Source organism: Podarcis tiliguerta (assembly GCF_965153285.1).
Source record: "Podarcis tiliguerta genome assembly, chromosome: 2".
Classification (NCBI taxonomy): domain Eukaryota; kingdom Metazoa; phylum Chordata; class Lepidosauria; order Squamata; family Lacertidae; genus Podarcis; species Podarcis tiliguerta.
The window spans coordinates 87,496,058-87,511,399 of NC_139535.1; the positions used below are offsets into that span (position 1 = coordinate 87,496,058).

The following is a 15,342-nucleotide window of genomic DNA, read 5'->3' on the forward strand; positions in this document are numbered from 1 at the left end:
TGTTGAACCAGAAGGCAGTTTGATCAGGGCTTATATGCAAAAAAAGTAACACCTTAGCCTGTACACCATGGTAGGATCTCTGGCCTCTGTTTTGAACATTCTAGGTGTATTATTCCTTTGTGCAAGCTGTGAAGATTGCCTTCTTGAGCAGAAATTTTATAATGTATCCAAAGAAGAGGTGATTTATTCAGAATATTCCTGTAGTGTTTAACATCTATGAACCCTTTGTGCATTTCTCAGAGATACTGATGGTGCAGTGGGTAGTATGAAAAGCCTGCTGTCATGCACATGCAGTCAGTTGTTTTTAGTCTTCCAAATCAGGGTGAAGTGGGGGAAAAATCTAAGCATCTACTTTTTGTCAAGCTTGCTTGCTAGAGCCTGTTCTCAACTGCTATGATTGCTGCTAGGAATCCGAAACAAAGATCCTTTTCAACCATTGGAATGGGAACTTTGTTATTTTAAACCTTATTTATTGACTTCCATACTAACCTGAGAAAGGAACTTACCATGATGGAGCTTGGTGGGTTGGCATAAGGAGGCAGCCACTGTAACATCTTGAATTAATCTTGCAGTGACTATCACTTCTTTGCACCTTGTTTTTCTTTTCAGTTTTCCTTTCTGTTTGGGAGCCCACGATTGATTTTTAATAATTTTTGCTTTGTCATGAGCAAAACTGCAAGCAAACCCTAGAGGGAGGTGCACAGAGAGAAAAATCTATGTACATGCCCTTGCCTTTGGGTATCTCACAGGACACAGCCTTCCACTTGCATGTATTTTTATGATAACCTGGAAAGCTCTTCCACACAAAGGGCTCATCCAGACTGCCTTTTGTGCTGTGTTTCTAGACACAGGTCAGGGCTTTCAAGCTCTGTGTCCAAGTGTTGTTTTTTTGCCAAAGCACTTTCCCCAGGGAAATCCGTGTTTTACTGCTGAATTGGAGAAAATGGCAATTGGATTCTTTACAGATTTGCTCAGATTCAGCAATAAAACATGGGTTTCCCTGAGAAAAGAGCTGGGACCAAAAACAAAACAAAACAAAACCCCACAACACTCAGACACAGAACTTTAAAGTGTGTGCCCGTGTCTGGAAAGCACAGCTCAAAAGGAAATCAGATGAGCCTTAAGGGACCAAGGTTCCTTTTCAGTGTATGAACAGTGCCAATCAAATGCTAAACATGCCCTGGGAATAATTTCCCATAACAGAAGGCTTAAAGGGGGTTAAGTGAGTATCCTTCCTCAAAAGAATTATCACATGCAAGATTACACCTCTTAGGTGTAATCTTACACATTTCCCTGCATAAATTTCTCCTGGGAAGTGAGGTGTTTGAATATATCATATGATCAGTAGGACTCGTGAGGTTTAAATTTTGCTCCTGAAATGAAGATCTGCCTGAGGTTTTATAGAATATAAATACAGTATAAGGTTTAGAAGGGATTCCTGCGTTTTGTAGTGATACAAAATAACTGAGCTACGCTTTGTACATCAGTAACAGCTTCAACAAGACATGGAGAATTCCACATGATCCACTATTTTACAGGCGGAAAATCTGTTGCAGAGTTTCAGATCCATGCTTGTGATAGAATTGATGCTCCTAGCTAAGGACCTTGTGAAGGATGCAGTGGGTGAATCATTCTGTTAAAACGAAAAGCAAATCAAAGTATCATTCCAGAGAGTCTTTAATTCTTGTAATTTGAAGGTCCTTGTTTAATAACTCGGTATTTGGATTTAGCAATGCCAGGGCTTAATAGCCCTTTTGAGTGCCAGCAACTGAAAGAGAATGTGACATTTCTTCCCCTACGTACCTGGAATTGTTTATACAACCAATGGGGCAAACTGTGATTGGAGTTATGAATGAAGGCTTGTTATAACAATGAGATCAGAGAAAATGGTCACAGATTCCCTTTCCAGCTGTTGTCTTCAAAATATCCCAAGAGCTGCTGGTACTTATCTCTAAACTGGAAACAGCAATTAAGTTGTGCCAGCAATTACGAGGAGTCGATTGCAGATTATGTATAAACAGTGCACACACATCAGCTGCGGCCCTCTGACTTGTTATATACATCATTAGCGAGCAGAGATCTCCAGTAAGCGAAGCTGACCACCCGCTTTCCTGAGAAGAGTGAAGGAACACAAAAAGGATGCAGAGGGTGAACAAAGGATGCTGTACTGTAACCCACAGCTTTGGAGCTGTTAACAACAGTACATAAGTCGACAGTTGTGCTTCTTCCAAGTACCGTATATGCCAAGAATTGTCTGCGTCCAAGTAAGCACTTGAGGAAGCTTATAAACACATGATTTTAAATCTACAGCTATATCTCTTAAGAGTTTCTAGTGTGAGTAAGGTAAAGGTAAAGGGGACCCTTGGCCATTAGATCCAGTCGTGACTGACACTGGGGTTGTGGTGCTCATCTCGCTTTACTGGCTGAGGGAGCCGGCATACAGCTTCCGGGTCATGTGGCCAACATGACTAAGAGCAGCGCATGGAAACTCCATTTACCTTCCCGCTGGAGCGGTACCTATTTATCTACTTGCACTTTGATGTGCTTTTGAACTGCTAGGTGGGCAGAAGCTGGGATCGAACAACAGGAGCTCACTCCGGCGCAGGGATTCAAACCACCGACCTTCTGATCAGCAAGTCCTAGGCTCTGTGGTTTAACCCACAGCGCCACCCATGTCCCTCTCTAGTGTGAGTATTTATGCACTAAAATGAAAACTGCAAGAATTGCTTTTCTGAATGAGGCCAAGGTGCATCTAGTCTAGCGTTCTGACTTGCAGCCAACCTGGTGCCTCTAGAAGCTTATGAGCAGAGCAAGTCATGCTGGGAATGGTGACCTCCCTGTTTGTCCCCAGCATCTGGTCACCAAAGGCAAGTGGCAATGTCTCTGAACATACTGGTTCTAATTACCTGTGCTTACTCAACACTCAATAGCCTCACTTCCCTGAGCCTGGTATTTTGATCACAGGACATCCGATAAGCCAGTACCTTCCACCTTTGCAGCCTTTTTTTGCATTGCCCCTTTTGTGCAAGGCATCAAGACTGCCACAGTTGGGGAGTGGATATTGAACAGCTGAAATGTGAAGACAACTTCTCTCATAGGCGGAGGGCGCAAGGGTGAGGCATAACCTATCAAGGAGTTATAGCACCTCTGGGATGCATTGAGATGAAGGGTGGGTTATAAATATTATTCTTAACAAAATAGAATAAAATATGAGAGGGAAATGTGAAGGATGTTTCTGGACAAAATTCAAATTTAAGCAGCAGCAGTGATTGTGATGGGACGCGGGTGGCGCTGTGGGTAAAACCTCAGCGCCTAGGACTTGCCGATCGCATGGTCGGCGGTTCGAATCCCCGTGGCGGGGTGCGCTCCTGTCGTTCGGTCCCAGCGCCTGCCAACCTAGCAGTTCGAAAGCACCCCGGGGGCAAGTAGATAAATAGGGACCGCTTACTAGCAGGAAGGTAAACGGCGTTTCCGTGTGCGGCTCTGGCTTGCCAGAGCAGCGATGTCACGCTGGCCACGTGACCCGGAAGTGTCTGCGGACAGCGCTGGCCCCCGGCCTCTTGAGTGAGATGGGCGCACAACCCTAGAGTCTGTCAAGACTGGCCCGTACGGGCAGGGGTACCTTTACCTTTACCTTTAGTGATTGTGATTCTTTAGTTAGACCAGATTTGCTTGTGGTCAAAAGAAAAGCAAAAGAGACGTGTGTTGTTACCTATACACTGCTTTCTGGTGCTTATCTGATCTGGGTGATACAGGCATACTTCAAAACTGATATGGATCACATCCACAACACAGAAAGTGTGCAGTGTGTAAGCTGAATATTTTCTCAGTAGACACTCATACGAGGCTTTGTCAATAGCTGCCTACATCCTATTTCATGTGATATGCTGCCACCTGCAGGAGGCTTGCACACATCTGTCTTATTATTGGTTGTATATTTAAGGGTCAGGGTATGGCCAGAGACTCATGCAGCTTGGTAGTTGCTTCGTGGAATGTCAACATTTGCTTGCAGGTGAAGCCAGTGCATTTCAGAAGGGTAGAGAAATCTTATTGAACTCTGTGGAACTTACATCAGAGTAGACACATATAGGATTCTTCTGCTGTTCTTGCTAGGCTGCCTATTGTTTCCCACCCTCCTCTCTGCTTCATTCTTTCACTATTCCCAGCCTATGGGAAACTGGGGATGCACTAGAATGGATCGAATTCCATGCAAAAATGCCAAGAACAGCTTGGAAACGTAAGATGTTGCCTTATATACTGCAGTGGTTCTCCAGGGTTTCAGGCAGGGGACATTCTCAGCGCTACCTAGAGACACTGGGGATTGAACCTGGGACCTTCTACATGTAAAACACCACTGAGCTGTGGCCCATAAACTAGATGGACTGGAGGAGGTTTAGGCAAGGAGATGCAGACTAGGGTTTGATGATAAATTATTGTTTAAATGCTCATATAAGTAGTTGCATTGGCTTGTCAATTACACGGAACAGCTTGTATAGTTCAAGGAACTATGTATTTGTGCAGTTATTTGGACTTAAAACATTTACTGCTATTCTTGTTCTGAGCATTGTATATCAACAAACCAGTTAATTTGTTTCACTTACAGTCATGAGTCTGTGATTCTTGTCCTGGATTCAGTTTTACCGACTGGGGTTCACATATGGACCAAAACGAATCCTGATTTTTCTGTGTAGTTTGACTCACATATACAAAAAAAATATAGCTGCATAATCCTACCATACCTAATGTAAGGCTCCCTTGATTTCATTGCACAATAAGTAGGTCTTGAAATTTCCTACTTTGTTTAGAGAAGGGCACTTGGGCACTATCCAGACCACCTCCCTCCCTCCCTCCCCCCCCCTCTTTCTCTCACACACACATAACCAACATGGACACACACTCCTTTAACCATATGTTTCTTGTTCTGTTTGCATCTCAGATCTGAGAGCATTACAGTGCCCATCTGTGCGGTGCACCTTTAAAAGTGGTCCCTGGGTATATTACAAACTATATATAGAATATCATTTCACCTCCACTGCAATGCAGTAAGGCCAGAAGTAGAACACCGCTATCTAGCCCAACACTTAGGAGAAGCAGAAAATACTGCAAAGATATATTCTTGATCATGGTTTTAGGGAAGCTGTCCTTCTTGCTGCTGCTGCTACATATTTCTTACTTGCCCTTCAACAGCCGGTCTTAGGATGGGTTGTAATTTGGAAAGACACAGTTAAAACAGCAATAAAAAGAAACAACCCCATGCATAACCTTAAAACAGTAATTCCATAGTGATCTGTATTAGAATTCAGCCAGGATTCCTTACACTTATGAATCAAATGTTGAGCATTAATTTCATATGCTTAAGACCTGTGGGAACTGCTGCCCTTAATGTGCATTTGCTGTGCAGACTGTAAAGCAGGGGTAGCCAATGTGCCCTTCAGATGTTTAGTGGTGCCCATCAGCCCCAGCCTTTAGGTCCAAAGCTAGAACTGGAGCTGTGGTCACTAATGTGTTGGCTACCCCTGCTCTACAGTAGGTCCTTAAGGGCATTTTTCTCATCTGTAAATACAATTGGCTTGGGTGAGAGGAACTGAGCACAGCCACCAGCTCTCATCACATGATCAGGGCATCTAATCATAGATAAGAGACTCTGCAAAGAATCTGCTATTTTTTTCCCCAGACTCAAGGTGCTAGTCCTCATGGTAATATAGACTGCACTCCATAAATGGAGAAGTTGACCTTTCAGTACACACAGAGCTGTTCTGAGCTGATGTTACATACATACATCATTTTATTTGTATGCCGCCTTTCCATAGCTAAAACCATGCTCAAGTTGGCTTACAACATGGAAAAAAATTGCATAGTTACAAATACAACCATAGTAGTCAAAAACTACTGTATGAAGGTATTTGTTCCCTAGTCAGCATACCGTGAAAACATGATTAGGTCCTGCAAAGTCAATTCACATTGTTCTAGAGTAGCTGACATGAGTAGACTGATCCTGTGCATTTCACTCAAAGATACATCCAAATCTGTTCTGTGGTGGTTTACTCCCAAGTGTCTGCCACAGAAAGTTTGGCTCTGTTGATAGGGAAATTGCTAACACTGTTAAGAATATAGAAATTCATCATTTCTGGCCCTGAGCCAAGCTGCCTGGGACTAATGAGAGCCAGAGTTCCCCATCCCGGCCCTACATCTGTTTCACTTTTGCCCCTTTTTTCACTCCATCCCAGTTATGAGAAAGCAAGGACCAGTTGCTCTTTTGTGCTACTGTGGAGAAGACAGCAAAGGAGCTCAAATTGCAATTAAACAGCGGAAGTGAGATGTTAAGAAGAACCTTCCAATTGTGAGAGAGGCAAAGCATTGGGATATTTCAGTTGAGATGTGACAGACAGCTGCTGCTTGTCGGAAGTCACTGTGTAGGTGAATGTTTGCTTTGAGATTTGGGAGAGAGCAAGAGAGAGATCAGGGCTGCAGGGATGAGGACTCTGTGATCCTCCAGATGATGTTGGACTGCAACTCTCTTCCTGTGCTCACTTGGCACTGATGGGAATCCAACCGCACTTAGAAGGCCACAAAGTCCCCCTGTCTGCTGTACTCACTGTTGCATGGGAACTTTGTAGTTGTCCATTGTTGGAGGAAACATGCTTTGGAGTAGAGGGCATCACAAATATTTAAAAGACCTGGGCCACAATCCCATTGGACATAAATCTGCATGAAATGTGCATAGGTTTTTTATATCTGTATCTATAAATATATATAAAAAATAGACTATATAAATTTAATAAATAATAATAATATTTAGATTTCACAAATCAATGCAAAACTAACCGTTAAATAGAGTTTGGCGAGATGAACCTTGAGATCCCTTCCAACTCTACGATTCTATGATACACAGAACCTGTTTTTCTCACCACTGAGCAATTTCCCCCACTTTCTGCTGTCCACAGTTCATCTGTTCCCAGTATCTTGAACACTGAAAACAGCGCTGGGACAAACTAAGCTGTACCTGAGACAGGTTGCTTTCCACCATCCAAGGCCTTTGGTTGAAAGGAGAGCTTTTGCAGGAGTCTTGCTTCTGGAAAACGGTTGGACCAGGTGATCTTAGGGCTAAATCACGCTTACGTGGTTCTGCGCAGTATTTCAGCACTTTTTTCCTTTTTTTCCTGGAAAACCTACGAGGTAATTTAAATGTTTAATGTAAACAGATCTACGAATGCCACCAACAGATATAGAAGAACAGCTCCCCTTTTAAAAAATCAGTGTGTGCAACGTCTAAATTTTATTTTATACTTTTTAAATCTGCTGCTCGGAAACTCTTGGGAAAGAAATAGCTTAATTAAACTGGAAATATATTGAACTGGCTAACCAACCTCCCCGATTCTTTCGGCTCCCGCCCATTCCTCTCTGCTTAGCAAGGGCGGGGGGGGGGGAGCGCGCGGAGTCATAATTCGCGCGGTGCCGCGAGTCCCGGAACGGCGGAGGGCGGTCACCCCCGTCGCGTAGCAACCACAAACGCCGGCTCTTGATCAGCCGGCAGCCGGCGAGATAAACAAAAGCACATGAGCAGTTCTCGAAGCCAATCCCGGAACGAGAAGGTTTGTGAGGCAACCAATGGAACGCAAGGATTCGAACGGGGCCGGATTGTCCGCGGCGGAGGCGGCTTCTCTTCCGAGCTTCGGCGGGGAGCTGCTCGTCAGTCTGTCGCTCGCCCGAGCTGCGAGCTGCGCTGGGGGCGGGTGCTGCTTAGGCTGAGGGGAGCTTTGAAAAAGCCCTTTAAATAGGGGTGGACGTTTTGAGGGGGGCGGGTGGGAAAAGGATAGGCAAAAAGAACAAAAAGATAAAGCGAAATAGAGGCGCTGCTCATCCCTTTATGGCGCCAGCCTGCTCACTTTTAGGAATGGGCTTACAATAAATTGGGCTTAAATATATATATATATATATACTCCAGACAGATATTACTTGTTTTAAAGAAGGGAAGAGCTTTTATTTATTGAACAGCCTTCCCATCCCAGCGTTATATTTTCATTGGGACCGGGGGTTTTTATTATTATTATTATTTCTTAAAAGAAGATTTTATTTTATTTTTCTTAAATAAGGCAGCTGGCAGTTGTCGCAAAGTGAAGGGTGGGTCGAAAGGGTGCAGACATGTCTCTGAAAGTCACCTTGTACGAGTTGGCGGACATCTCCATAGGGACTCCAGAGGTTGGCCATGTCAATTTCAATGCCCTCCACACCCTCCTCCATGCCATCCTCAGGTATCTCAAAATCCAGGATGCCATGACGGAGGTCAAAATGGATCGGGGCCCGCCACCCAAGCCAGACATGCCGGTGGCTATTGAGACGGGGGTTGGGGAGATACTGTCCGATGAAGAGTTACTGAAGGGCAAGGATGGCAGGGCAGGCAAGGAGGGCCGGGAAGGCAGGGCAGGCAGGCCAGGCAAGGAAGGCAAGGAAGGCTTGGAGGGCAAGGAAGGCAAGGAAGGCCTGGAGGGCAAGGAAGGCAAGGAAGGCAAAGAAGGCCTGGAGGGCAAGGAAGGCAAAGAAGGCAAAGAAGCCAGGCCCAGGAAGGAAAAGGAGGTTTCAGACAAAGACATAGAATCTCGCCTTGACGACTTGGAAAAGAAAATGTTCGCGCTGCAGGCTAACCTCCAAGGGATGGCAGATCAGGTGCAAGGGGTGGAAGATCAGGTCCAAGGAATGCAAGATCAAGTGCAGGGAGTCCAGGGGAAAGTGCAGGGCTTGGGAAAGCGGGTCAAAGGGTTTGAACAGCAAATGTCTGGCCTAGAGAAGCTGCCTTCTGGTACCGAATTGATGGATAAAGCCAGGAGTGGCTCTGTGGCCGATCTATGGCAAGCGATGCAGTTGCAGAAGAAAGTTGAAGCCAACGAAGAGGGCATCAACAAGGTATGTGAACGATTTAAAAAACACACCCAGATTGTTGAAATTTCGGGGGCATGCAAAGGTTACATTGGAATTGAGTGCCCTTTATAACGATTGCGAACAATATTAATTTTAGACTAGTTTTTGAAGGAAGCATGATGGTCATGAGGACTGTTTTGGTTTGGTTTTTTCTCCTTTAAAGGCCTAGCTCACTGCAGGGATACAGTACAGCAAGCTGTCAATCATTCCTCTCTGAAAGTTCCACCCCGCCCCAAAGATGTTTAACTGTCAACTTGTGTTGGAGTGAAGAGACAAAGAGAACTATAATGCATTGTTATGTTGTGTTGGCAAACACCATAATCTGCTGCACCGTGATTCTAGATCTGTTGTGCAGATCTCTGCAGTACCTGAAGCTTCACACGTATTCTTCCTTGGAGGTGATGCCTCCTGGAATAATGAACAGAAGCATAAATAAATGTTTCCCCATGGAATTATTTAGTAGCCCTTAAGAAAATGCATCAAATATGCACTTGGTATTTACATCTAGGTACTTTGTCAATACAAGCTTCACCTCCAAATTTCCAGAATTAGTATTACTGGTAATTCGTGTTTTACGTTTTTGACTTAAGAGTTTGAATACTCTTTCAAGCAACTGATTATTCAAATGTTGGGTCATACATTTCAAAAACAGTTCATGCCAAAGCTTTCGTTACTTGTAGTGCTTCGTAAAGTCATTGGCAACAGAGAAATCATTTGCTAAAGTTCTGAGAAATCCAGAGGATTTGCTAAGTTACACCAGACAGGCATTGATTTACCTGTCAAAGGAGCACTGGGACTGGCTAAAGTGGAAAGCTGGATGGATGCCAGTAACACTGTGTGCCCCCACTCTCTGCCCTGAACATTTCCCCCTGCATTAGAATTGGTGAACCAAAGGCAGCTCAGTTTGTGAACTGTGAGGTATGCTATGCCAAGATTGGCTCCCAGCAGAGCTAAGCTTTGCAACAGGCAACTGCAGGAGCAGTTGAAATATCTTGCATTCCTTAAGTTTCCATTAGTTCTAGATGCTCCAGTGAGCTGGACATGTAGAGACTCATCTCTTGCTATTTAGAAGCTGGTTTATTCTGGCTTGTGCTGAGACCCCAGCTGGGTGGGCAGGAGTCCGTTGCCTGTATTCCGTGCATAGGAATAACATTAAATAGAACATGAGACATGGAATATTTTTCAGCCTGAGGGCCATATTCCTATCTGGGCAGTCTTCCAGGAGCCACATGCCACTAGTGGGTGGGACCAGTCGAGAACAAAATGTTGGTGGAACAATTACAGTGGTACCTCGGGTTACATACGCTTCAGGTTACATATGCTTCAGGTTACAGACTCCACTAACCCAGAAATATTACCTCGGGTTAAGAACTTTGCTTCAGGATGAGAACAGAAATCGTGCAGCAGCAGCGCAGCTGCAGCGGGAGGCCCCATTAGCTAAAGTGGTGCTTCAGGTTAAGAACAGTTTCAGGTTGAGAACAGACCTCCAGAACAAATTAAGTTCTTAACCCAAGGTACCACTGTAATGTAAATGCTATCTTTGTACAGTAGACTAGTTTCTACACATGCTCCCACACTCTTCTCTATCCTCTCTATCCAGGCAAGCAAGAGGCATTATCAGAGTTCAAGGACCAGCAAGGCAAAAACAGTCAAAGAAGGAGCACAGCAGGGGCAGGGAGGGCTGAGGCCTAGGGAGAAAGGGTGTGGCATGGAGAGAGTCCTGAGGACCAGACAGGGAATTCTAGAAGGCCACATTTGGTCCCTGAGCCTGAGCTTTTCCACCTCTGTGGCAGAGTGAGGGAGCTGTTGGAGGCAGTAACGACACCCCCCAGTCCTGCCATGCAGTCTGCCCTGTGCCCCCTAAGCTAACCTGCTGCTCTCAGGATGCTGCTGCTGTCTCTGTCAACCAGCACTGGAGTAAGTTTCAGCCGCCAGTTGAATGGCCTTTTGTATGTGGAAAAGGGGAGCACCATCTTCTCCCTCACCTCAGGCAACAAAATGTCTTGGCCTGGCTTTGGCCTGTTAGTTCTAGCCATCTCTTGATGCACACCAGGATGCTTTAAATCAGGCAGCCTTCCAGTTAGTTAGGTCTGGTTATTCCAGTTAGTTAGGTCTGGTTATAGTGTTGATAACAAATTAATATGAATGCAGTTTTGGTAGGAGACGTGGTCTGTTTGTGTGTGATGAGCTCCAATCCCCGCTGGGAGCACTGAAGGCTCCACTTTCCATTTTCGCCACCTGGGAATGAATTCCAGTCCTTCTGGACACAGACATACACTCATATACAGACATTTGAGAGTGAGCGAGGTGGTTTCCATCTCTACTATCCACCACTATGGGGCCTTCTGAGCACCATCTTGCCCTGAAGGGAGGAGAGACTAAAGACAAACTGGCCTGGAGAGCTGCCTACAACCCAGTTCCCAGTATTGGAGTTGAGGTGACCTCTCCCTCCCTCAACCGCCACCCCAGGGCTACTCAAAGAACCTCTTTACCTGTGGGAAGGGGAGATGTAGCTTTCAAAAAATATCCCTCTTGTAGATTATCTTGGCTGGCTTATTCTATAGATTTAATTGCTGCCTCTTCTTTTAAGATTTTAATGTAAACTGCTTTGTGAGAGTCAACTGAAAAGTGGTATATTAAATTGAATTAATCAGTGTATATAATATTTATCAGATTTTTATGTTTCATTAGATAAGAGGAACAGGAGCATTTTGCAGTATAGAGTCCCCCCAGACAACATGCCTCTACTAGTCTATGAGGGGAGCTATAGCAATAAGTACATGCTCATAAGTATTCCAGATTCAGAGTGGATAGTGATGACGGGGCAAGCTCTGCGTGAAACCGCCTACGAGTTAATGAGCAGCAAATTGTTATGTCCAGTCGCATCTGGCAAAGGCCTGGGACAAGTCTCTACTTGAATTCTTAGTGAGATAGCTGCTGTTCTGATTTTCAACTAACCTCCTGGTGCCTAGTGCATTGAAGAGGGTGGTAGGAAATGTAATCATTTAGTGAATTTGAACTACTATTTCCTGGTTTCCTATTTGGGGAGGCTTCCACAACAAAGCAAGACAGAGACTTGATTATTTCCTTTAGTAGATGATTCATTGCCTAGGCCTTATCAGATTAGTCAAGACAACCAATACCAAGACAGAAAAACTCCTCACCGTGGACATGTATGTGAATGAACTTGAAGGACATTAATGACAGCACATATTGCAAGCACATTTTATGGTTGGTTGGTTTTTGTAGCCAACAGGAGAACTAGAAACTTACTTTGAGAATGTTGCCTTTATTCTCTTCATGTCGTGGTGAGCAAGCTAGCTGACTATTCCCCCCCCCCCCCATCCACATAATCCTACTGGAATCTTAAGACTGCTCTGCTGGGTTTTCTTCTGGCTCCAAACCAACTTTCAAAGAATTACCATGCATCTCCTGTGGTGCAACTGAAAGCTATGCTGCTTTCCTTATGTACATGGAAGTACATAGGGAATAGCTAAATTTGACTCTTCATAACAGCAGAATCAAGAGGCGCATACAACTTGAGGCAGGTAAACTATTTAGGGAGGAAGCAGGGTTGAAGAAAACCAGTATCTTTATTCCGCAACTACCACATCATCCCTATGAGGCTAATAACCTGTTTAAGGGAAGTGTAGCAGTCCTGCTGGAAAGCTGTCCTGGTTCTAGGTTTTATTTTTGGAAGGGCTTGGGCAAGATCTCTGACGGCACCCACTTCCTGCTTACCACTGCCCATTCACTTGTCTCTTCCTCTGGACCTAATCTGCACCACTTCCCAGAGGGACAAGAGAAAGCTTATGGAAGTTACTGCTCCTTCTCCTTACTTTACTCACTTGGAGAGCAAGGCTGATTGGGCAGTAGTGGTCAGGACCAGAAGGCTCCAGAGTATAGTCAGATGTCTAATGCCAATCCGCCTAACGTGTTCCTGTGCATCAGCACTCTTTCAAAGGCAATAATATCTGAATTTCAAGATAAAGAGTTTGTACCTGCTTGAAGATAGTTGACTTTCTTATACTGAAGTTTAGAAAAATATTGTTGCCTCTGCAGAAAAGTGAATGGTTAAAACATATTGGGCATTAAAAAATTGTTGGAGGTCCCCCTTGCCCTTCCTCAATATGTTCTATCCTACCACCTTGCAGTAGGTGGTGGGCTTTTGGGGGGCTATATTGATTCTGTTCCCTCTTTAACTCTCTTGGATGTAGTTTATCTTGGGGAAACAGCTCCTCTCCAGCATAGCTACTTAGAGTAAAGTAGGAATGGGCTCTGTAAGACCTGAAAATAGGTTTCCTATGTTTTCTGTCTTTGGCAGTCAGAGACATTAGGAAACACATGGTAGCTTCTTGTCAGTTGGAAATTATATTTAGGCTGATATTTAGAGGAGTCCATGCATTCATTCCTTTCACTGATATTGTATCTCTTTTTGTATTCTAGGCCATATCCTTGTTGCAGGATGTAATAGATGAGGCTGGCAAAATGAAGGCAGCCACAGCCAATTTAGAGGATGAAGTACAAAAAATCAAGGATCACTTAGCATTGGTAAACTAGTCCACGCCTTATTTCCTTCTATTTAACCACTTTTCCTGTTGGGTCCACCTAACCCCACAGAGTTCAAGAGGAAAGCAACACTGAGAGGATGAGAGGTTCAGCAGTCTGACCCACATGTTCAATGTGTTTGTCAAAGTGGAACTTCGCTCCCATTTTGATATATGATTGGGGAGACCTACTGTTAAAGAAATGGGCTGATTGTCATTGTGTATTATTTGCCCCAGGCCTAGCCATAGGTCTGGAAGTGTTGGAAGAAGCCGTTCTCAGCCTTGGCAATCCAAAACTCAACCTGGCATATTCATAGCAGGCACTGGGATGCTATGCTTAATACTGTGTCTTTTTGAGCAATATTGAATACCCAGATACACCCCCAGAGGCTATCCCATGAGAGCAATTCAGGTTTCTGGGCTGTGCTTTTGTTTCTTTGTTCTCTTGGAAACGTGATGTTTGCTCCTGTCCCCAAAGGCTTGTTGGGAGGGAAAATGGGCCCCTGCGCTATGCATTTGCTGTGAACTGGGCATGCATAAAGGTGCTTGAGTTTTATTTTCCCTGCAAGGCTTTTCCCCAGGTGCTCACCTCTTGTATTCTAAAAGTGTGGGGAAAACAAGCTCACTTTTGCAGTGCTCCTTTTACAGTATTAGAACATGTTTGCACTCATACATTATTCCTGAGCAGCCTGGGGAAATCCTAAATTATCTTTTCCTTCCTTTCGCAGTTGGACCCCCATGCATTTGACGATCGACTGAAGACTTGCTTAAGTGATCAGATAAGTTTGGATAATGAAGTGGTATGTTCCCACACAGCTCCTCTACAGAACACCAGTCTCCATGCAAATAGCAACCTCTCCCTGCTGTGTGCTAGTTTTGCAGAGGACCAGATGTAAATTCAGTGACCTATCAGATTGCCATGGTCAATAGGCATTGGCAAATTCCGTCCACACTGGTCCCAAGCCTACTTCCCCACCCTGCCTGTTCCAGCACATCTGCAGTGTCAGACTAGCATGCAGTGTTCAATTTGTCCATAGAGGGGAACCCAGCCACTCGCTGGCACATGATTTCTTCATTTTCTGTACTCCCAGCTTTGTGCTAATGTATCAGATTCATAGCATCAGAAGCTGCCTTGAAGATGTACCCTCACTGGTTAGTTCAAGCAGCACCTGCTAATCCCCATGTGTGTGTGTGTGAGTTGCAACATTCAGCACCTTCCCATCCCCGCCCTGTTGACACTTCTCCAAAAAGCGTTGTCCCATAGTTTGATGTACCCACTAGCTCTTCGCTGGTATGTATCCTAGTCATCTGATACCTCTCCACAGCCAGGGTTCCTAATGAAGAATAAATGAAGGTGGCTGCAATGGCCTCTTCCATACTATTCATGGGGAATAAAGTGTGACCTCTTTAATGTTTTTGTTTGTCTGTAGAAAGACTTAGAGAAAAGGCTGAGCCAGTTTCCTTCCCCAGAGGAGATGAGCAATATGGTGCGGTGGGACGTTCTAGAGGACGTCCTTGTGAAAGGGAAGAGGAGCCCATCTCCCGTGAGTATGATTTGTGTAGCAAAATGAAGATTGGAGGATAAAAGGTTTGCACATGAACGTTTTCTTCATGAAAAATACCAAGACAATGCATGCATCCTTTATATGTTGAATCTCACGTCCTATTTATCCCCTTCACTTAGACCTATATTATTGTGTACAAAAAGAGTTTTCTACGTACAGTCTGTGCACCATGAAGCACATTTCTTCATCATCTTATGGCCAGTTCCAGGGGTGGGGGTAACATTTATTTTGTGCTAATTTTCAGTGGCCTCTAATCAGCCCAATGTGGGGCTTCGTTTTCTGCCTTTTGTATTTAATAAGCATGCAACAAAGTT

The 15,342-nt window shown here is 44.5% G+C and overlaps 1 protein-coding gene and 1 long non-coding RNA gene across 4 annotated transcripts in view; one reads left to right on the top strand and one right to left on the bottom strand.

Annotated features, from left to right (window-relative positions):
* Positions 1–1,676: 1,676 nt before the first annotated feature.
* LOC310672072 lies at positions 1,677–7,165 on the bottom strand. Its single transcript, XR_014508382.1, has 2 exons — positions 7,004–7,165; positions 1,677–2,111 (listed from the first exon to the last, which is right to left on the bottom strand). It is a non-coding gene; the product is annotated as an uncharacterized lncRNA (long non-coding RNA).
* A 379-nt stretch (positions 7,166–7,544) lies between these two features.
* The window catches only part of QRICH2 (glutamine rich 2), a 42,844-nt gene continuing 35,046 nt past the window's right edge, over positions 7,545–15,342 (top strand). Inside the window, exons 1-4 of one of the 3 annotated variants that reach the window (XM_083429833.1) lie at positions 7,545–8,901; positions 13,363–13,467; positions 14,192–14,263; positions 14,894–15,007. In XM_083429833.1, coding sequence (XP_083285959.1) covers positions 8,143–8,901; positions 13,363–13,467; positions 14,192–14,263; positions 14,894–15,007 — 1,050 coding nt within the window. In that variant the 5' untranslated portion in view covers positions 7,545–8,142. The remainder of the gene's footprint in view (positions 8,902–13,362; positions 13,468–14,191; positions 14,264–14,893; positions 15,008–15,342) is intronic. The other 2 variants (XM_083429835.1, XM_083429834.1) reach the window with 2 other exon arrangements.